This window comes from Diabrotica virgifera, chromosome 1 (genome assembly GCF_917563875.1).
Source record: "Diabrotica virgifera virgifera chromosome 1, PGI_DIABVI_V3a".
Lineage (NCBI taxonomy): Eukaryota > Metazoa > Arthropoda > Insecta > Coleoptera > Chrysomelidae > Diabrotica > Diabrotica virgifera.
The window spans coordinates 117,192,086-117,215,804 of record NC_065443.1 but is presented as its reverse complement, the minus strand read 5'-3'; the positions used below and the strand labels follow the sequence as shown (position 1 = coordinate 117,215,804).

General features: G+C 32.8%; 1 protein-coding gene across 1 annotated transcript in view; it reads left to right on the top strand.

Moving 5' to 3' along the window:
- Positions 1-23,467, top strand: part of LOC114349525 (palmitoleoyl-protein carboxylesterase NOTUM) — a 129,995-nt gene extending 106,528 nt beyond the window's left edge. The window contains exons 4-7 of the mRNA XM_050659704.1: positions 3,764-3,979; positions 7,682-7,963; positions 12,896-13,366; positions 18,165-23,467. Coding sequence (XP_050515661.1) covers positions 3,764-3,979; positions 7,682-7,963; positions 12,896-13,366; positions 18,165-18,523 — 1,328 coding nt within the window. The 3' untranslated portion in view covers positions 18,524-23,467. The remainder of the gene's footprint in view (positions 1-3,763; positions 3,980-7,681; positions 7,964-12,895; positions 13,367-18,164) is intronic.
- Positions 23,468-23,719: the final 252 nt, after the last annotated feature.

Sequence of the window (23,719 nt, the reverse complement as noted above, 5' to 3'; positions counted from 1 at the left end):
TTTCTATTGTAAACTCAATATTACTATGAAGTGAATTAATGTATGATAGAAATTGGTCAAGTTACCTGTTAGTTCCTGTAAAGCATACTGGTATATCCGTATATCATAAACCTACCCATACTGACACAACTATACACAATTCATCATCCCATCCTACACAACACAAGTTAGTAGCCTATCATAGCATGATACATGGACTGACAGACTCAAAAAATATCTTCGAAATAGAACTGAACATCATGAAACAAATAGCAGTAAACAATGGCTATAACGAACAAACATTTAATAAAATTTTAAACCAAAAACTCCATAAGAAAGCCCTGACATTAGTCTATCCACCATCACAGAAAGAACCCAGTATCTTCTGCTCTATCACATATACTGGCAAGATAACAACAAAAATAGCCAAATACACAAAAAAGAAGGAATAACACCAACTTTCAGAACTAACAACAACTTAAGCAAATATATTAAGAACGATAAGAGCCGAAAGAGAAAACAACTACAGAGTGGTGTCTACAAACTAACTTGTGGTGACTGTCCGAAAACTTACATCGGTCAAACTGGCATAACCTTTGACAAATGGATAGCAGAACACGAAAGGGCTTTCAACAACAGAAAAACAGACACTTCTACATACGCACTTTATCTTCTTGATCATAATCATTCTTTTAATGAAGAGTTTCAAATTCTGCATATTCAAAATAAAGGCCTTAAGCTATCTTTATTAGAATCTATGGAAATTAATAAATTAAAAAATACAGATATAATTCTGAATGACCAACTCGAGACAAACAGCTCCCCACTCCTCAACCTCTTCAGTTAAATACTTTAAAAAGGCAAACCCATAGTAAACTAAATCACTTGAGAAAGGCGCTCTGCCGAAACAGATGTAGTCACATAGTTATAATAAATAATGTGGAAGTATAGAAAACAAACGTTTTCAGTGTTTTATTGTTAGATAAAATGAACTTCCATCAAGTAATGGTCGAATCCATCAATTATTTAAAGATAATTATTTTTATAATTCTGCTTAAATAGCCAGTATGTTTTCCTCTCGATTCAGCGTAGATCAAATAGTCTCTCTGAAGATCACTGAGAGGGTGAAACGTATATGAGAGGATGATGATCGCCTCTGAACCGAAATGAAGCATACACTGTCTTTCATTTTCTCCTATAACAATTTATCCAAACTATAAAGTACTCTTCTTCTTCTTCTTCTTCTTCTTCTTCTTCTTCTTCTTCTTCTTCTTCTTTCTCGAAACTCCTTATGTCCCTCAGGGGCGTCGGAGATTTTATTCATTCTCTATCCATATCTTCCATTTCTTTGCTAACTCTTTCATTTGTTGGTGTGTTTTTCCTTTTTCCTGTCCAATTTCTATAATCTGATCGATCCATCTCTTCCTTGGCCTCCCTTTCCTTCTTTTACCATATCTTTTTAATTCTATTACCTGCTTTGGTAGTCTTCCTTGGTCCATTCTGTTAATGTGTCCATACCATTTTAATTTTCTTTTTTGGATCTTGGTTATTATCAATTCCTGTTTCAGTCTTTGTCTAATATCTTCATTTCTTATTCTGTCCAATTTCGTTTTTCCTGCTATTTTTCTCAGCTGCTTCATCTCCCCTGCGTTTATTATACTGTCTATTTTTGCATTGTTTACCCATGTCTCACTTGCATATATTAAAGTTGGTACAGATATTGCATTGTATACCTTCAGTTTTATTTCTTTATCTATTTCTTCCTCTCCAAATATTGTTTTATTTAGTGCATAGTAGATCTTATTTGCTTTTTTCGTCCTGTATGAGATTTCTTGATCTAGCTTTCCTTCCTCTTATATTATTACTCCCAGGTATTCAAACGTCGAGACTGTTTCTATTATTTCGTTTTTGCACCTAAATATCGTTTGGTTTATTTCTTCCCTTTGCTTTTGGGTTACTATCATGGTCTTCGTTTTCTTTACATTTACCTCCATTTTCAAATTTTCTATTTCTTCCACCCAGATATCGATTAATTTTTGCATTTTCTCTTTATTGTCTGCTATTATTACTAGGTCATCTGCATATACAGGGTGTTAGTAAATAAGTATGAAAAATTTTAATGGCTAATTCTACATACAAAATTAATGCCGGTTTGCTTTATAAACATATGTCCCCAAATGCTTAGTTTCCGAGATACGGGGTGTTGAAATTTTTATTTCAAACTGCCAATTTATTTATTGCTCTAAGACCAGTTGAGCTATGAAAATGAAATTTGGTGAGTTTTAGGAGGTAGTTATTACGCATTTTTTGACATACAATTAAGTATTTTGTATTCATCATTGGCGCGCCTACGGGTAATGGTCTGAATTTTTTTAAAGAAAAAAATAGTACGCCACTGAGATATTTCGAATTAAAAATTATTTTTAAATTTCACGTCTAATTTATGATTAAAAACCTTTCTTGCCTTTTTTGCATATGATGCACAGTTTTTATGCAGAAAAATAAAACACCTTGACGCGTATTTTTCATTTTTTGAATACATTATCAAGAAATATCCAATAATAATACTAAACTGGAACAGTAACAGAAAATATTACTAATAAGATTTTAACTAGGTGCAGAGCTACAACAAATGTTAAAAAAGACCTCCTTTAGAGGTTATAGAAGAATTTTATATTCATCATTGGCGCGCATACGGGTAATGGTCTGAATTTTTTTAAGAGAAAAATAGTACGCCACTGAGATATGTCAAATTAAAAATTATTTTTAAATTGCTGGTTCAATTTACGACAAAAAATCTTTCTTGCCTTTTTTTCATATTCGGCGCCGTTTTTATGTAAAAAAATAAAACATCTTAACGTTTACAAAGTATTTGAACTAAGTTTCTATGCATATGGAAACTATCTCAAATACTTTGTAAGTGTTAAGTTGTTTTATTTTTTTGTATAAAAACTGCGCCTCATATGAAAAAAAGGTAAGAAAGATTGATTTTTAGTTTAGCAAAAATGATTTTTAGTTTGACATATCTCAGTGGTGTACTATTTTTTTCTTCAAAAAATTCAGACCATTACCCGTACGTGCGCCAATGATGAATATAAAATTCTTCTGTTAGCTGTAAAGGAGATCATTTTAAACATTTTTTGCAGCTTTGCACCTAGTTGAAATCTTATTAGTAATATTTTCTGTTATTGTTGAAGTTTAGTATTATTATATTGGATAGTTATCTTGATGATGTATTAAGAAATGAAAAATACGCGCCAAGATGTTTTATTTTTCTGCATAGAAACGGTGCACTATATGAAAAAAGGCAAGAAAAGTTTTTTATGAAAAATTAAACGTGGAATTTAAAAATAATTTTTAGTTTGAAATATCCCAGTGGCGTACTATTTTTTTCTTTAAAAAAATTCAGACTATTACCCGTATGCGCGCCAATGATGAATACAAAATTCTTAATTGTATGTCAAAAAATGCGCAGTAGCTACCTCCTAAAACACGCCAAATTTTATTTTCATACCTCAACTGGTTTTAGAGCAATAAATAAATTGGCAGTTTGAAATAAAAATTTCAACACCCCGTATCTCGCAAACGAAGCATTTGCGGACATATGTTTATAGAGCAAACCGGCATTATTTTTTCATGTAGAATTAGGCCTTAAAATTTTTCATACTTATTTACTAACACCCTGTACCTATAAAGTACTCAAAAAATAAAAAAGTTAGTCAGTTTACTTATTCTTGCTCTCATGTATGATATATTTTTAATGATATCTTTGGTTTGCTTACAGTTGGTGGTTTACTTTCGCCAAACATGAAGGAGAATCCATTCTGGTGGAACGCAAACCACGTCTTTGTTCCATATTGCACTAGCGACTCCTGGAGTGGTACGAAGCCACCATCATCTAATGACATGTTCAGCTTTATGGGTTCTTTCATCGTAAGACAAGTGGTTCGGGACCTCATTCCTTTGGGACTGGAAAATAGTACGGATCTCATACTGAGCGGTTAGTACCAACAAAAAATTATTTAAGAGACCAGATAATTATTGTAGTTGTACGTATTTTATTTTATCTCGTATTACTCACCTAAAAATATTTTATAAAAGATCTTTTGGTCTTTTTTCTATGATAAGAGGAAGCCAATCTCTTATATGTGCAGTTCATTATAGCCCGATCAGGGAACACAAAATTTTACGAAAACCTCCAAAAAAATAAAGGAAGGATGAAAATTTGGAAATAGGTAGTTGAAATTTTCTATTTTATATAAGAAAAAGTTTACAATTCTACATCCCCTCCATTTTACAAAAATTGGGAAATACGGGGTGAAAAATATTTTCTCTTGAGTGAAAAAATATACGTTCAAAATAGGCCCGGAATTGGATAAAATGACTAATTCTAAGCAACTTTTGTTCTATAGAGTTTTTTCATTAAGTCAATACTTTTCGAGTTATTTGCGAGTGAATATGTTCATTTTTAACAAAAAAAAAACATGATTATGGACGGTTTTTCGCAGATAACTCAAACAGGAAGTACTCTAGCGAAAAAATATTCTTAGTAAAAATATAGCTTATAAAAAATTGAAAAAAATGGTGTACGCATCAGGTCGGCAGACCCAGTATAAGCAGAGTTGTAGCTAATGAAAAGTAGGTTCTTCTTCGTCAAATTCCAAATCGAATATTTCAATGTGAAATATCCAAAATACAGAGCACTTTTCGGGGAAAATTCATTACAACTTTTTTAAAGTGTTTAAAAAAGGTTTACTTTTGTTTTTTAAAAAAATGTCTAACATAAAAAAACATTTTTTTTAATCTTGATATTGAATTGTTCATGGAATTAACTTAAAAATTATTAGTAATACCAAAAATCTTAAAAGAGTAATAAAATGTACGTTTTGCTTTTCTGAATATTTTTCACTTTTTGTTTTCTTGTTGTACTAAAATTGATTATGCTATGGCTATTCAAAATTTGCCTAAACTCGTGATTAGTTACACGTTCAAGCCATTTTAACTACAGCTTTTTCAAAAATAAGCACTTTGGAAGTGGTAATGATAACATTTATTTCTGATGCTAATTTGAGGGTGATTTTCGCGATTTTTTTACCAAAAAAAAAAGGGACCAACAATATTTTGAGCGTAACTCACTTACTTTTAATGTTACAAGTTTTTTTTAAAAACGAAAATAATCATTTTTTTAAACACTTTAAAAAAGTTGAAATGAATTTCCCCGAAAAGTGCTCCGTTTTTGGGTTATTTCACATTGACATATTCGATTTGGAATTTTATGAAGAAGAACCTACTTTTCATTGGCTACAACTCTGCTTCTACTGGGTCTACACACCTCAAGCATACACCATTTTTTTCAGTTTTTTATAAGCTATATTTTAGCTAAGAATATTTTTTCGCTAAAATACTTACTTTTTGAGTTATATCCGAAAAACCGTCCAAAAGCATGTTTTTTTCTGTTAAATATGAACATATTCACTTGAAAATAACTCGAAAAGTATTGACTTAGGGAAAAAACTCTATAGAACAAAAGTTGCTCAGAATTAGTCATTTTATCCAATTCCGGACTTATTTTGAATGTATATTTTTCAGCTTCGAGAGGGGGATATTCCCCTCTATTTTTGAAAAATGGGGGGATGCAGAATTGTAAACTTTTCTTATATAATAATAAACAGTTCAACTCCATATTCCCAAATTTTCATTCTTCCTTTACTTTTTTTCGGGGTCAGATTGTTCTTTGATCGGGCTATTACATCTGTTCTGCTACGTTAAACTGCATAATGTACTTATTTAAGCATGTACTTTTTAGGTACATACATTTGTTACCACAACATTTCTAATTCCTTAAAGAGTACCAAACTATTTTGATCTTTGTTATGTGGGTAAAGGAAGATCATAAAAAAAACATTCGGATCATATCGGATGACGGAGTGTGTGAGTTCTATTCACTATAGATCTAATCTAGTTTGGCTGCATTATGCATTCATTTAATTTGTCTTCCATTTCAACTATGACAACAACTTCAAAATCGTCGGCATAGTCCACAAGCTAAACGCGCATCGGTATTTGAAGACTCAGATTACCATCAGAGTATAAATGTTCCACAAGGTGGGTTCCACTGTGATACACCCTGACTAATATTAATGCTCTCATAAAGTTCTCTTCCTAGTTCACATTTATTGTCTCGTTGTTTAAATAGACATTTATCACTCTAAACATTCGACCAGTTATCTCCCGGATAGTAGCTTGCAGAAAGCTAAGAATACTAATGACGGTTTTACACAATACTTATTAGTACGCCGTGTAACAGTTTTCGTTACACTAGTTATCTCTTTTACCCTCGTTAGTACATTAATCATTTCGAACAGACCTCATCTCTTTTCAACTCTCCCAGCAGTGTCTCATAAAAAAAAATGTGTGTGTACTTTGTAGGCACGTAAGAAGATATTCTTCTATTATATAATAGGTAATTTAAACAAAGTAAATATACTATATACTTAAAAGGTTATTTGTACTTATTTTATTTAAAAATCAAACTAACTTTCTTATCTACCACTTTCAAAAAAGAAGAATATCTTCAAAAATTATATAATAATATACTTACAATCATAAAATCTATAAAAAAAATAAAAAAATAATAACTTGCTTGGGGCTTGAACCCACTTCACGTCTACCGCGCCGTAAGAAAGTTGACGCCATTTCAAACTGCACCAAACTCTCGTATACGTCATGTGGGAATATACACAAACTAAACGTTTACACCATAAATTTATATGAATTTAATAAAATTATTAGTTTGATTCTTGTCGAAATAAGATACAACAAAATATAGAGTAAGAAAACGATATATGAGATGAAGATTTGTAGAAAGTTTGTTCGTAATCAGATTATGTAAATTAAAGCATTGCCTACTAATAGGTAACTACATTATTTTGTTTACATTTTCCAAATAGATAGGTATTGAAACTATTAGGTATTTCCAACTGAAACATTTAGAATTACGTACCTGAGGCTTTTCAAAACTATTTAAAAAGTCACTATAATTATAAATTTGATTTTATTTCTGTCCACACATCAATAAAAACTAATATTATACAATATTTTTGTTTACCGATAACCTCCATATTGAACAATTATTGACAGATCATTTCAAAATTTCAACACCCAATCAGAGCCCGTATAACAACTAATACCATACTGTCGGTGTGCGCATGCGCGCGGATCAATCAAATTTTACCCTCAATCGATTCGCCGCTAAAGAAGAATATCTTCAAAATAACCTTGAGATACATATGCCATCACGTTTAGCAAGCATAGTAGTTTATATTTTAGTTCGTTCCTCTCCTGTCGTTCCTACTCAATCACAAGTCTTCCTTCCTTCCACAAAATTCAACTCAACAACAAATTGACATACAAATGAATCATCGGTTTCACACATACCATGAGGTCGTGGTGCATTACCTATCTTCATTCGAATTGTATTAGCTGTGAGTTCCGTTTAGCTTATTCAGGAAACCCTTCAATGTGGCGCAGCTCTTTATCTTCATGGGCCTTTATAATATTTTCTGTAATCAGTTTTTTCTTCTTTTATCATTCGTCCTTTATCAGAACCACCTTATTGCCAAAAATGAGGCATCGAGGAAGAAGATCGTACAGAATCTTATGTATTGTATGTGATATATTTCTAATACTTTTATTTTTTCAGGTAGCAGTGCTGGTGGTACTGGTGTGATGCTGAATCTAGACTATGTAAAAGAACTTCTACACGAAGAATTAATGTTAACTCAAATTAACGTAAGGGGAGTAACCGATTCTGGTTGGTTCCTAGACAGGACTCCTTATACTCCTACTAATAAACCAGCTGTAGAAGCTATCAGAAAAGGAATGGAAATGTGGAGAGGGAAGGTACCAAGGCGGTGTAGAGAGGAGTATATGAATGAGCCGTGGAGGTGTTATTTTGGATACAGGCTCTATCCTACACTTAAATGTAAGTAACATGTTCTTCGAGACTTTGTTTTCAGCTAAAGCTTAACCTTTCTGACTGTAGTCTACTGAGTGGATGTTTGAATTTTCAGGTTTTATAGACCTTTCTTCTTCTTCATGTACCATGTCCTTTCAGAACTTTGGGTACCGTCATAGTTAGCTTAATTTTATTCACTGCTACCCTAAATAGCATGCTTGTATCAACCCCATACCAATCTCGCAAGTTCTTCAACCATGAAGTTCTTCTTCGTTCTGAATTTCGTTTGTCTGCTATTTTGCCTTGCACAATATTTTGACGACTTTGGTGTTAGGACCAAAGGAGACTTTGGGATTATTTGTCCATCTTCTAGATAATTAGATCTCATAGAAACTTTTCTTTAGCTCATATAACAAAACAGTATTTCTTAAACCCAAATTTTAACAAACTTGGTGAGAGATTGCAATTCATGAGTCAATCAACTTAGATACGATTCTAAACAGTTTCTTTAGCAAGTCTGATGGTAATATTAGTACAGTATCATCATCATGAAGATCTATTTCATCCATCGTCGGATGTAAGTTTCCCTTAGGTGTGTCGTTCATTTTTGTTCGTTGTTTTTTTTTGCATTCATTCGTGACCAACCAGTCGCTTGATGTCATCAGTCCCTCTAGTTTAAGGTATGCCTCTACTTCTCTTATCTGTTCTTGGTCTCCATTCAACAAGTCCCTTAGTCCAACGGTTGTCTTCCATTCTTACAATTAAGTAAAATATGTAAATAAAAAATAAATAACCATTTTCAATTTCGTTGCAACACGAAACTACAGCCGCATCATTATTCCAGTTCAATCAGAGAGTGCAGCAAGCACCTCTACCGGTTTCGAAACTTATTAGTCTCTTATCAGGAGGCACATATGCTGCTCTCTCTGACTCAACTAGGACAAACCCCGGCGTGCAGTCACGGATTGCAACAAACGAAATGGCAGGGATGCTTGCTGCACTCTCTGATTGAACTGGAATAATGGTGCGGCTGTAGTTTCGTGTTGAAACGAAATTGAAAATGGTTATTAATTTTTGATTTACATGTTTACTCTGATTGGAGTACGAAGGGAACCATTCTCGTTGGAACTTTACGGTGCTGAGCAGATGGGACGTGAATTATAAATTGTAAAATTCCCTCATCTTTCTTATTCTCAGCATCCGTTATGGCTTGCAAATTGTAGAAGCATCGGAGGTGTTACCAGAGAAGGTTCCCATTGTTTTCAGTCTGGTAGGATGTGGAACAGCATTTTTTGGTGTAGATTGAAAACGTAGTCTTTTAAAATATGTAATTATCATTAGAACATAATATGGCTAATCCCATAAAAACAAAACATTTAACTCTCTGAGTTATTACACTTGGAGCTTAATTTGAATACTGTTTGTAATTTTCCATGCAAATGCTGCCCATGCTAACGAACATCTATTTAAATCAGCCTTCAGATTAAGCTTTGATAGTTCGATTATTTGTCACAAGTATACAGGGTGAGGCAGGTAAAGGGCCTATTAGAAATATCTCGAGAACTCAAGGTAAGAAAATTATGAAAATCGGAATACAGGGGTTTTGAGGTGTGAACTATTTAATGAAAATATTTTGGTCTCTTTGCTACTTCCGGTTATACCGGAAGTTGGTTGTAACTTCGTTTTTTTAAATGGGTATATTTTTATATTTTTGGATTCTCCTTGATATCTTCTTTCTTAAAATATAAGTTTTTGTAAAATTATACAGGGTAGGTTAAAAGATAATTACGTTTTTTTATTAATTTCGTAGCAAAATTCACACCCTGTAGAATTGTAGTAGTTTGACATAATAAACTCTATTTATGTTCAAATGATTTTTAATATAGTCTACTATGTTAAGTATAGTCTACGTTAGTCTATGTTAAGTATAGTCTACTATGTTATTGGTATAGTTAAATTTTTCCTTTTTGGTATACAGGGTTGATCGAAACTCAGAATGAGTATTTTCTGAGTTTGCTTAAATGGAACACCCTGTATTTTAGTATTGTAATGAAATGTTATTTAAGGATACTTTTTAATTTCTTAAGCAATCCCTATACCTAACTGCTTCAATTTGTGAGTTATTGGTGATTCAAACCAAACATTAATTGCAACACAAAATACCTGAAATTTTATAAGGTTGGCCGTAAAAATATTTAATCACAAATAATTTTTCGGAGATAAATACATACTAATCGAGACTGATACTTAAAATTGCCAATAATGGTTGAGCTATCAAAATATCTACGTAGTTAAGATTGTTGGTGCGATTAAAAATTAAGCACAAATTAAAGCAGTTGGGTATAGGGAATGCTTAAAAAATTAAAAAGTACCATAAAATACTATTTCATTACAATACTAAAATATAGTGTGTTCCATTTAAGAAAACTCAGAAAATACACATTCCGAATTTCGACCCACCCTGTATACTAAAATTCAAAATTTAGCTATACTAATAATTGGTAACAATAGTAGACCATATTAAAAATCATTTGAACATATATAGAGATTTTGAAGTAAAACTACTACAATTCTACAGGGTGTGAATTTTGCTACGAAATTAATAAAAAAACGTAATTATCTTTTAATCTACCCTGCATAATATTACAAAACCTTATATTTTAAGAAAGAAGAAATCGAGGAGAATCCAAAAGCGTAAAAATATATAGGGTGTCCTATTTAAAAAAACGAAGTTACAATCAACTCCCGGTATAACCGGAAGTAGCAAAGAAACCAAAATATTTTCATTAAATAGTTCACACCTCAAAACCCCTATATTCCAATTTTCATAATTTTCTTTACTTTAGTTCTCGAGATATTTCTAATAGGCCCTTTATCTGCCTCACCCTATATATACCTACGACTCAACCTTTTCTCTATTGCTGTTGTCCAGAATTATGCATTTCCTCAGTTATATCTAGAGATTAGTTTTTGCTAGGCTTATGTTTAATCCTATTTCTTTTGATTTTATATTTAGGTCTAACAGCATTTCCTGCAGTTCTTCTTTGTATTTTCCTATTAGCGCAACATCATCGGCAAATATTAGATGGTTCGTGTTTACGCCGTCTATCGTCACTTCTATATTTGGCAATTCTAAAGTTCGAAACATAACTCTGGAGCTTAAGTAGCTCGGATGAGATAGAATCTCCTTGTCTAAACTCTCTCTGTACTTTGACCTTTTCTGTTTGTTTCTTCTGTTTTTACTTGCGATGTTACATTGTTATGTATTAATGATTTCTGTATATCGATCATCACCTCTATTGTTGCTTAAGGCATTAAGGATTGCCCAATTTTCTATGAGCATTTCTAAGAACGGCACCGTTTTTGGGAAAAATAGGTGAGAGAGAATGAGATGCAAAGTAGTCAAATAAGAAATTAACAAAAACATCTAGCAAACCTTCAAACTAATATAATTACATGACGTTTGGATTATTTGCTGAAATATAATAGATGGCGCTATGTATTTGTATATTTTTTGTTGTTTATTGATAGACGCATCTGATTTTAGCTATACTAATATTTTTCATTTAGTAATTATGCCAGATTATTATACAATCACATTATGGGAGAATACATACATTAGAATTGTTTTACGAATTTCGGTGCAGACAATGCCTTTCATCAATCAGCGAACAAACGCCCCATCAAATGAACATAGGCCGAAGCAAATGGTGCCAAAACAAACGAAACAAAGCTCACAAACATCAACGAAACAGCTTTCATTCCCAATGTGCGGTGGCAGTGATGCCGCCGTTTTGGATTTGAATCACTTGTTAACGGCACATAAACGACCGGCAATAACGAGCAAAATGAACTATAAATAAGGTTGGTGTGATCGCTTGATGGGGTTTTATACAAATCTATATGACATATTCAATGGTAGACAATACATTGTATATACAACTTGGAATTATTCAGTATTTTTACTATGTTTTCATCAAAATACCGGATCTTGAGGTATTTCATGGTATATATTGCATAAAATAGTAATTCCCGCCAAATATGGCAAAATTTTTGAAGATATGTTGCATTAAAAAGTTAATACAGTAAGATTAGAGAGAGTGAAGACGGAAAAGTTTTAAATGTTTAAAGAATTAAGACAATGTGACATTATCGAGTCATCTCTTCAAAGAGCGAAGATATCGTCTGAAATACTGTAATTTATAACAATGAAACCTGACTTAAGATAAATCCTCATTGGCTTAATACTACCTTTCCTTAACTTCGTTTACCGGTGACAGTAACGGTTAGGTTTAAAATTTACACGTTTCTTAAGATATCTCGACACAGAAAAAAGTTATTGGCATGAGGTTTTCGCTATTCTGTTGCTAATTTGATTTTATTTTGTAATACAGGATTAAAAATGCATACTTGTATTTAGTATTTTCCAAAGAAAACTAGATTTCTGAAAATAATTAAATAACGCCTCTTAGCTGGCATATTACTTAATAGACTGTTTCGAAATTATAACTCTTACATTGACGAAAAAGAGCTGTTTTCAACAAGACCAAGTTTGCAAAATTAGATTTAGCAAAACCGGACTTACAGCCATTTTTTCATTACAAGGTTCCCACTCACCCCCACCTCTTATTTGCAAAGGTAGACTTAAACTTGTGAAACCAAATGTGCAGAATTTTATGAAGAATACGACGATGGGATTTCCAGTGACCTTTCGTTAGGCAAATTTTGTAAAATTTTGATTTTTTAATTTTTGATATTCAATTACGCCCTCTAGCGGTGAACCTACAAATATGAAAATAATTTCCAGGCTTTTCCCGAGGCAACTTTTGTTATAAATATTTTTTCTCAAAGCTGTGCTATAAACGGTTCCTAAAATATGGCCGAGAGCCATTCTTATTGACACCCGGTACATACATAACAGAGCTTTAATATATATAACAGATTTTTTTATATTTACAGCTGAACTCTTCGTTTTCCAATGGCTTTTCGACGAAGCCCAGATGGACGTAGACAACGTAGGTGCCCCAGTCACCAAACAACAGTGGGACTACATCCACAAGATGGGAGATGCTCTCCGCCACAGCTTCCAGAACGTTTCTGCTGTCTTTGCTCCAGCGTGCATCTCTCATTCAGTTCTAACCAAAAGGGACTGGCAAAATGTAAAGATTGACGACATCTCAATAGCCGAAGCGTTACATTGTTGGGAACAGAAAACAGCCAGAAGGAGGTTAAAAAGGGTGAATAATGGGAAAATGTTGGGCAATATGCAAGGTAGGATGGGGAAAAGGAAGAGGAATCAAAGAAGAAACAGGGTGGCATATGAGGGTTTGATGGACAATGACGATAGGGTTGGACACATGCAAAATGCTCCCATCAATATGAAGAGAAGGAGAAGAAATAGGAAGAATAAAAGGCCGAATAAAAACAAAAGTAAGATTTAATTAATTATACTTTTTTTTTTTTTTGTTTACTTTTGTGTTAATCTGAAACATATTTCTCTCTAATGTTATTTTGTTCAAAAAAACATTACGATGGTGTTGTAATGTTGCTATTCAGGCTTCATCATTCGGCTTATATGTTTGTTCCATTCTACTCTTCTCTTTCTTACCCAGTTCGTGACGTTCTCCACTTTGCATCTCTGTCATATATCTGTACTTCTAACTGTTCCCCATACTCACTCCCGTCTACTTAGTAATGTAGGAAAAGTATCTATTCGTTACAAAGTACTTGTTACTTACGAATACCGAAAGTAACGATTACTATAATACAGAAAGGCAAAACGTTACTTTGATTACTCTGATTACTTCGTTACTTCATACCAATCGTATCAGAGCGAGTATCTAACGACTATTGTATCTACAACCAGTACACTTGATTACTTTCTAATAAATCGTATCCCAGCGAGTAACGGACGGGACCGGTATTTTACGAGTGTTATCGAATATCGTTATCGGTATGAAGCGTTTTAAGGGTGTGAGGGTGAGGAGAAGATAGAAGGTGAAACAGAGGGAGGTATATGGTATACGTAAAATATGTAATGTATGTCATTAACAAAGGATCGAATGCGAGAACTCTATATTTTTATTTAGATCGGTGAAGGTCGTTATTACATCGGAATACCTATACAAAATACCTACCTACTGAGAAATACGATTCTCGATATGATTACCGGTACTCAAATACAAAAGTAACAAAAGTAATCATAGTAATCAAATCATTTTTATCCCTTAAACAGATCGGTGAAGGTCGTTGTTATATCGGAATACCTACCTACTGAGAAATACGATTCTCGATATGATTAATACCGGTACTCAAATACAAAAGTAACAAAAGTAATCATAGTAATCAAAGTAACGAATACTGTAAATGATTACTTTATACAAAATTACCTAACGATTTGTAACGAATACTCGAAAGTAACTATAGTCAACATCACTACCGCCTACATATTTTTTCTAATCGTTTCTGTCGGGTATGTCATTATTGATCTGAAGATTGTTTTGTAAATTATTCCTTTAATTTCTTTTCCGATATTTTCATTTCTTCATAATGTTTCATTCAGGCACCCTGCGGCTCTATTCACTTGATCTTCCACTTCTGTTTCAAGCCTCGAATGAGAAAATAGCCCGGTGTTTTAACGTTTTGTTTCTTCCGCATATTTATGCCATTTTTGTGTTAGTTTTTTGTTATTTTTTTGGGTGGCCTAGGTCTTTTTTCTGGTTTTTATGATTTTTTGAGCGAATTTGGGATGATGATCGGCTGAGGTTGGAGTTGCTCAAACGTTGTGGAGCTAATTATTTGCTATCTCTTCTTAGTTATTGCCAAGCAGCAGCTGTTGTTTGGGTGTTCTATTTTTCCATCGGTGGAAGACATCATACCGTATGATCTTATTATTATGGTAGGGGAGCCCAAGCGGGGATTTTTGCAGTTACTCGAGCGCGTCAGATTATCATATGGGGAGAAACCTTGTACCCTAAAAATGTACCTCTACCATATATTGGCTCTTAATGCAGGGGAGTTCGTTAAGGGGGGGCCGAAAAAAAATCTATTATTAGAAAAACCCGAAATCGTCAGATTAAGATAAGGTAAGTTAAGTATATGCAAAACAGTGTATATTTCAAAAATCTGGCGATTTGAGCGGGGCGTAAGGAAATGGGTGAGTCACAAAGTTTCACAAGAAAAAAGCGAATATGACAGATCGAAAAACTAAAAAATACGTACTCAAGATTTTTCAAAAATCTATCGAATGATATCAAACACGACTTCCCATGGAGAGGGGTGTGGGGTAAATTTAATATTTTAACAAAATGAATAACCATTTTCAATTTCGTTGCAAAACGAAAATACAGCCGAACCATATTCTAGTCCAATCAGAGAGTGCAGCAAGCACCTCTACCGGTTTCGAAACTTATTAATCTCTCATCAGGAGGCACATATGCTGCTCTCTCTGATCCAACCAAAACAAACCCCAGCGTGCAGTCCCGGATTGCAACGAACGAAATGGCATAGATGCCCTAGCGGCAACTACTAGCAAAAAGACTAAGCTTTCACTCTAATGGCATATAAAACAACATAGTGCTATTCTATTTCATTCTGGTGGGATGTAGAATAGCATTATGTTGTTTTATATGCCATTAGAGTGAAAACTTAGTCTTTTTGCTAGCAGTTGCCGCCAAAGTTTCGAAACCGGTAGAGGTGCTTGCTGCACTCTCTGATTGGACTAGAATATGGTTCGGCTGTATTTTCGTTTTGCAACGAAATTGAAAATGGTTATTCATTTTGATTTACATTTACTCTGATTGGAGTACGAAGGGAACCATTCTCGTTGGAACTTTACCGCGCTGAGCAGATGGGACGTGAATTGAAAATGGTAGAATTCCCTCATCTTCCTTAGTCTCAGCATCCGTATGGCTTGCAAATTGTAGAAGCCTTGGAGGTGTAACCAGAGAAGGTTCCCATTGTTTTCATTCTGGTGGGATGTAGAATAGCATTATGTTGTTTTATATGCCATTAGAGTGAAAACTTAGTCTTTTTAATATTTTAAATACGAATCCCGCGATATTTCGCGAAATGTATATCAGATCGAAAAACTGAAACATACACTTATTCAATATTTTTAAAAAATCTATCAAATAGCACTAAGCACGACCCCCACGGAGGTGGGGTGTGGGGTTGCTTTAAGATCTTAAATAGGAGCCCCCATTTTTTATTGCAGATTTGGGTTCCTTATGTAAAAATAAGTAACTTTTATTTGAGACATTTTTTCGAATTATGGATAGATGGCGCTATAATCTAAAAAAACGATTGTTGGAAATGGAAAATTAAATTAAAAAATGGAAAATCCCCACTAAAATGGAAAACTTTACTTAACTTTTTTTGGTTTTAGGACCTACTCTTCAAAACCCAATAGCTCCCCAAAGCGCTCGAGTGACTGCACATTTGGCATACTTTGCTCCCCTACCATTATAGGTCTGGATCCCGCGTATAAAAAAAAAGTTGATTAATAGCAAGCTGAAAATTTGTTAATAGCTTAAGGGTGTCTAGTCGGACAAACTTTGATATATGGGAACACTGGAACAGGGGAAGTTGTAATTGTGGAAAAGGTTAAAAATTTGGAACGGTCAGACCACGAAAACGGCACATGTATTTTGTCCGACAGAACAGACTTAAACTCTCCGAACAGAGATTAAACTCTCATGAAAAAATTAGACTGCTATTTATCACCAAATGGGCGTTTTAATGAGTGGAACATGTAGAATATGTCAAATGACAGGAATTATGACAGGTGATAAATAGCAGTCTGATTTTTGCATGAGAGTTTAATCTCTGTTCGGAGAGTTTAAGTCTGTTCTGTCGGACAAAATAAATGTGCCGTTTTCGTGGTCTGACCGTTCCAAATAACCTGTTCCACAATTAAAACAGCCCCTGTTCCAGTGTTCCCATATATCAAAGTTTATCCGACTAGACACCCTTAAGCTATTAACAAATTTTCAGCTTGCTATTAATCAACTTTTTTTTCATACGCGGGATCCAGACCTATTACGTTTTTGTGAATTAACATATTATGCCCTATATACAGCGTGTCTACTTAAGTTGGAAACATATGGGAAACTTTTTCATTATTAATTTTACGAAAAAAGTTATTATTTATAAAAAGTTCTGCATGCCCCAAAACCTAAGGTCCAATCATCAGATATCAAATTTTCTCAATATTATACGAGGTATGTCAAAAAATATGAATTTCGGTCAAGGGTAAAGTACCTTTATTTCTCTCAATATCGAAAATTCTTATGATAAAAAGTTGTTTGGAATTAAAAAATAAGATAAAATATGCAATTTCATGCTTCTAATTAAAAAAAAAAAATTAAAATTTTTTTCTCAAAATGGATACCCAACATCGTTTTTAATTATTACAAATATGATAACTCGTTTATTATTCATTTTACGAAAAAAAGTTATTCTTCATAAAAAGCTTTGCATGGTCTAAAATCTAAGACACAAACATGATATATCAACTTTTATTAATTTTATACGAGGTGTGTCAAAAAATATGAAATTCGCTCAAGATTATAGTACCTTATTTCACAATATTTCAATTAGAAGAATGTAATTGCATATTGAAATATAGTTTTTAATTCAAAACAACTTTTTTAATAACTTTTCAATATTGTGAAAAATATAGGTACTCCTGAGCGAAATTCATATTTTTTGACATACCCCGTATAAAATTAATAAAATGTGATATCTGACGGTTGCATCTTCGGTCTTAGGACATACAGAGCTTTTTATAAAGAATACCTTTTTTTCATAAAAGTAATAATGAAAGAGTTTACGTATGTGTAATAAATAAAAACGAAGTTAGTATCAATAAATTTGAGAAAAATTTGGAAAATATTTTTTTCCAATTAGAAGCATGTAATTGCATATTTGATCTTAGTTTTATTTCCAAACAACTTTTCATAATAAGAATTTTCGATATTGAGAGAAATAAAGGTACTTTACTCTTGAACGAAGTTCATATTTTTTGACATACCTCGTATATTATTGACAAAATTTGACATCTGATGATTGAATCTTAGGTTTTAGAGCATGCAGAACTTTTTATAAAGAATAACTTTTTTTCGTAAAATGAATAACAAAAAAGTTTCCCATATGTTTCCAACTTAAGTAGACACGCTGTATATTAAATCTTTTATCCCTAATTTAACACACTTATTCTTTTTTTTAGTTCGACCGAGAAAACAACGTAATCAGGTAAACAACGAGAACAAGCCTCCACACAACTCCCACAACTTCTCTCCATTAGATAAAAGACCGTCCAGGTCAGTCTTACAGAACTCAAGGTGGCCACGCAAGAGACGATGTATTCACCGAAGATTAGAGCGATGTTCCTGGCCACAGTGTAACCATTCTTGCCCCAAATTGCACAACCCCTTCACTGGGGAAGAGATGGACTTCATAGAATTGCTGAAGTCTTTCGGATTAGATATGAACAGCGTGGCTGACGCCCTGGGTATCGATATACAAACTTTGAATAATATGGATCATTCTGAGTTATTGAATCTCTTAACGCAGCAATCAAATTAACAGAACAATGCATTAGTTTTTTGTTGTTTTAAGTGGTTCTTGTTTTCTAATTACTGAATGATAAATTGTTAGTCAAGCAAAGTCCAAGAATATTCAACTCTGCTTGACTAATTGAACAATATATTTACTAAAATCGCTTAGAGAAGAAAGAATTGGTCATCTAAGGCAGATAAACAATTTTTGTGCTCCTGGACAAAGAATTGAAACATCAAAAGATCAAAAGACTCAAAGTTTAAGAAACAATGAGCAAATATTTGGTGGATTCTGAACGATCCACTAGGTAACAGGCATTATAGTATTTTAAAAATTTGACTTATTTTGTTCTTATCTTTGTGATTTTATATTTTAAAGTTTCCTTTATATTTTCCTTTAAATATATGCGGGTAAGAATATTTGATTGGTGCGTTAGTCAATATTTATCATAATATCTATTGTGTGTTCATTTTTTTTATTATAATTTAGTAGTTAAGTAATTTAATAGTTCATTTTTCTTCTTATATTTTTATTTCTACATATTTCCTAATTTTAGTATCCTCTTAATAGCTTTCAGCTCACATTTCTTTGCTCAAGTCCATTGCTGCCCAATTAGGTACTCCTTAAGGGGATAAGCGCAAAATCTGGGTCCAATGATATTTAAATGCATTAATTTTTTTCTAATCCTGAGAAAACTAATAAATATTTTTGAAAAATTTAAACGCAGAATGAAAGATTGATGACTGAAAGTCCCTGAAAACTTCTACATATAATGTTTATTTTAATAAGTTACAGGAGTGAAAAAAAAAAGAGAAAATTTAGTATGATTTTTAATTTCAAATATTTCATCCAAAACATACTTTTTGTTTATTCTAAGGGACTTTCGGCCCTCGGTAATAATGTAATTTTTCATTCTGCGTGTTAACTTTTCAAAAATATTTATTAATTTTCTCAAGATTCGATAAAAATGAATTCATTTAAATAGCATTGTACCATGATTTTGCCCTTACCCCGTTAAGTACCTCTAATTTTTCTTATTCACATCCTAAATTAGTTGTGTACACTATAAACCATCTTCTTACGTCTTACTGCGGTGTTTGAGTGGTTAGGGAGATGGTCTCAACAGATGAAATCAATTGCCCCCCCCCCCTTCAGAAAAAGAATCCGTTTTGCCAAAAGAAGCGAATGAAAGTACTATCTTTATTATGCGACACTAGTACTTAAACAAACAAAAATATTCAAATAATTATGTTACCATGGCAATAAACTCGAACTTACGTGATCCGTTGAAAAATCCTTGAATCCCTTGAAATTTTTTTGAATAGGTACTCTTTTAATTCTCTTTCTTCGATTCTGTTACGCTGCAGCTAGTATTTATAAAAAAAACCTAATTTTGTTGTTGTAAAAACCGATTTGACGTTTTTATCTTCCTTTTTGATCTTTTTATTTTGCTTCTTACTAAATTTTACTAAAAATGGCGAATGCGCAATATTTCTTTAACTTTCCAAAATATAGTATTAATATCAGAATGATTCGCTGTTTATAGTTTGTGTTTGTAAATAAAAAATGTATGTATATAAAAAATACAAAAGCTGTCATACTAAGCGTTAGATGTAATATCGAGCCATAGAGACAAATAATAATTTAAATAAGTTGTGAAACTTAATTGTTTTGACTTAATGGTCTACTTGGTTTACTTACTTTCACATATGACATTAAAAATGTCTTTACTACTTCAAGTGTTTATTTTAAATAAAGTTTATAAGCTCGAAACGCCTCAACAGAAAAGAAACAATAATTTTTTACAGCGTTGCCATATTGTCGTAACAGTAAATATAGGGAATTATTTTTTTTATCTTTTTCTTAAAACATTTAAATTTGACAGTTTCTTTCAGTTGTGATTTTTCTCCATGGCTCGTTAGCCGTTAGTTGTTAAAATATAATTCAGACGTATTTATTTATAAATTATAGTAAAAATATTTTTGTATTTATTATTTTTGTCTGTTATGTACACAACACAAATAGAAGTTTTAGTTTTAGAAATATTATTTTTCATGATTTGATCAATGATTTGTTCACAAATACCAAAAATGTTCCCTGATGGAAAGAGAGTTTAACACATGTAGCATTAAGAGCACACATTGCATTTTTGAACAAATACTATAAGTTTAACTTAACACAGTGGAACAATAATTTCTTTGTCTTGTGTAACCAACTTTTGACTGGTTACAATCTCTGAAACTAGTCTTTGTCTCTCTTGTGTTTCCGTATAGTGTATTTCGTATGGTATCAATTTTTCTAACAGTATATTTCAGAAATATACTGTTCCAAAATAATTTTATTCATTCAAACAGTTTCTAGCACGCACTAAACATTTATGTTGAGGTCAAATTGTCTATACTGTGATGATGCCTTTATGATCTTCAAATCCCTGTGTAATCGTCCATACTCGTTACTTATTACTTATATTTTTCTACTTGTACTTTTGTACTTGTATTACTGTAAGTCACAGAAACACTATGGATTGAACGTAAGAACCTATCTTGGTTGCATAATTTATTAAGACAAAAGGCGGATATTCCAATAGAAGATCTGCTTTGAGCCACTTCTGATAGACAAAGGCTCTATAATATCGTTGAGTTGTAGATCTATGTAGATAAGAAACTTGATGTGGTAGCACGTAGCAGAAAAATTACTACAGTTTTGGTATCAGTACTCTTATTTCCATCCATCCATCCAATGGCACTACAGCCCAAATCGAGCCTTGGCCTCATTCAACAAGCTTCTCTAATCATTTCGATTTACCGCTGTCTTTTCCATGAACGCGTTCCCAGGAAGTTCCTGGCATCCTCATCGACTTTGTCTTCCCATCTCTTTTTAGGTCTTCCAACAGGTCTTTTTTCCTGCATTCTTGCATTTAACAATTTTCTGGGGATTCTATTCTCATGCATGCGTACCACGTGCCCTGCCCACCGTAATCTCTGCAGTTTAGTGTATTGTGCTAGAGTTGGTTCGCTATATTGCTCGTATATTTCTCTATTATACCTAATTCGGCAGTTGTTATTTTCACTGATTGGACCCAGTATCTTACGTAATATTTTTCTTTCAAACACATCTAATGCATTGACAGGTTTCTGTGTCACCACCCATGTTTCACAGCCATAACTTACTGTGGGCCTGATTATTGTTTTATAGACCCGGATTTTTGTTTTCCGGTGTACGTCTCGCGATTTGAATATGTGGCACATCGCGAAATAGGCTTTATTTGCCAGCACAAGCCTTCTATTTATGTCCGGTTCTTAAATTGTGTTATAAAAGTGTTCCTCTGTGTAACTTAAGAAACAGATTCTATTTTATTTTATATGGTGTCTTAAAAGTGTGCTGTAATTAAAAAATACTGATAAAAATTTAAAATTTAATGTTAAAAGCAATTAGGGTGGATCCCGCGTACCAAAAAAAGTTGATTAATAGCAAGAAAATTTGTTAGCTTAACAGTGTCTAGTCGGACAAACTTTGATGTATGGGAACACTGGAACAGGGGGAAGTTTTAATTGTGGAACAGGTTAAAAATTTGGAATCAGATAAGAAAACGTTCCATGTATTTTGTCGGACAGAACTTCCAATTGATTTGTTACCATTTCATTAAACTCTCATGCAAAAATCAGACTGGTATTTATCACCAATTGGATATTTTAATAAGTCAAACATGAAGAACATGTCAAATGACAGGAATTATATTGGTAATAAACAGCAGTCTGATTTTTGCATGAGAGTTTAATGAAACGGTAACAAATCAATTGGAAGTTCTGTCCGACAAAATACATTTGGCGTTTTCGGAATCTGGCGTTCCAAATTTTTAAACTGTTTTACAATTAAAACTTCCCCTGTTCCAGTGTTCCCGTACATCAAAGTTTGTCCGACTAGACACCGTTAAGCTATTAAATAACAAATTTTCAGCTTGCTAGTAATCAATTTTTTTTTTGGTACGCGGGATCCAGGCCTAAACGGTTATTCCTCGTATCTTAGAAATCATTTTGCACTATTGCACTTTGATTAACTGTTTGTAATGAAGGATTCTGTAATAAAGAATTACTGATTTACTACCTTGTTTATTGAGTTATATTCGAAAATTTTATGATACGGTTTAACACATAAACTTCCAGGCAGGCTTACGCACACTCTCTAGACATCTAGTATAAAATCCCCATAAAACCTTAGAAAATTGTCAGATTATAGTATAGAAAAATTGTGAGAAAATTACGTCACTACCTAAGTATAACATGTAAGGTATATATATTACCTCCATATATGAAAACATATTTAAATTACGGTCATGACGATAAAAAGGTCAAATTATTTATTACTTAATCTTAGCGATAGGACACTCAGATAGTGTGATGTACATAAAAATTATTTATTAGTATTGTAGAAAATATTTATTAACTCAAACTCAAAATGTCATTAATTACACAAGTTTAGGGCATTCTCAATGTACAAGATTTGCAAAGAATGTGATACTGGATTATTATATTTTTCTGAAAATTTTAGTATATAAAAGGTTTTTTTTATTACAGTATATTTTCCGTTAGCTTCTCCGATACATTTCGCAGTCACAAGAATCTTTTTATTTTCTATCCGCGTCTTACCAAATTTTTTCATTTTCTTTACATATTAATAAAAATATAATAGGTACCTAGTAATTTTTTATACTGAATAACTTACTTGAACATCTTCACATTAAAATTGTTAAAATACAGAAAAATCAAATTATAATAAATTAGTTTTGGTTTTTTGCGAATTTTGTACATATTAAATTGATGGTCTCTGCCCCCTTTACAAATACCCAAAGAATGTTTGCCCTATCCACTGCAGGACTGATTTTTGTTCTACCTCAGTTGTACAGATTTTCTTTAGTCAGTAGGTTACCTTATTTTTTTTTTTTTTGTAAAAATGTAAAAGAAATACACTAAGTATCAGGAATTTATTTGTCTATTTATTTTTGTTTGTACCTTAAGGTTAGCTCGGTCACAAGAAAATTTGGTGCGAATATTGGATTAGTTGGACACTAAAACTAGGCAACTACAAAACCATAGTCGTCATCAGGGCCGCGCCGTCCATAATGGCGAAGAGGGGCGGTGCCCCCCGGCACCGTATTGAAAAGGCGCCGGTAGGTGCCGAAAACAATTTTTTTGGCAATACCGAAATTACCAGAATTTTTTTACC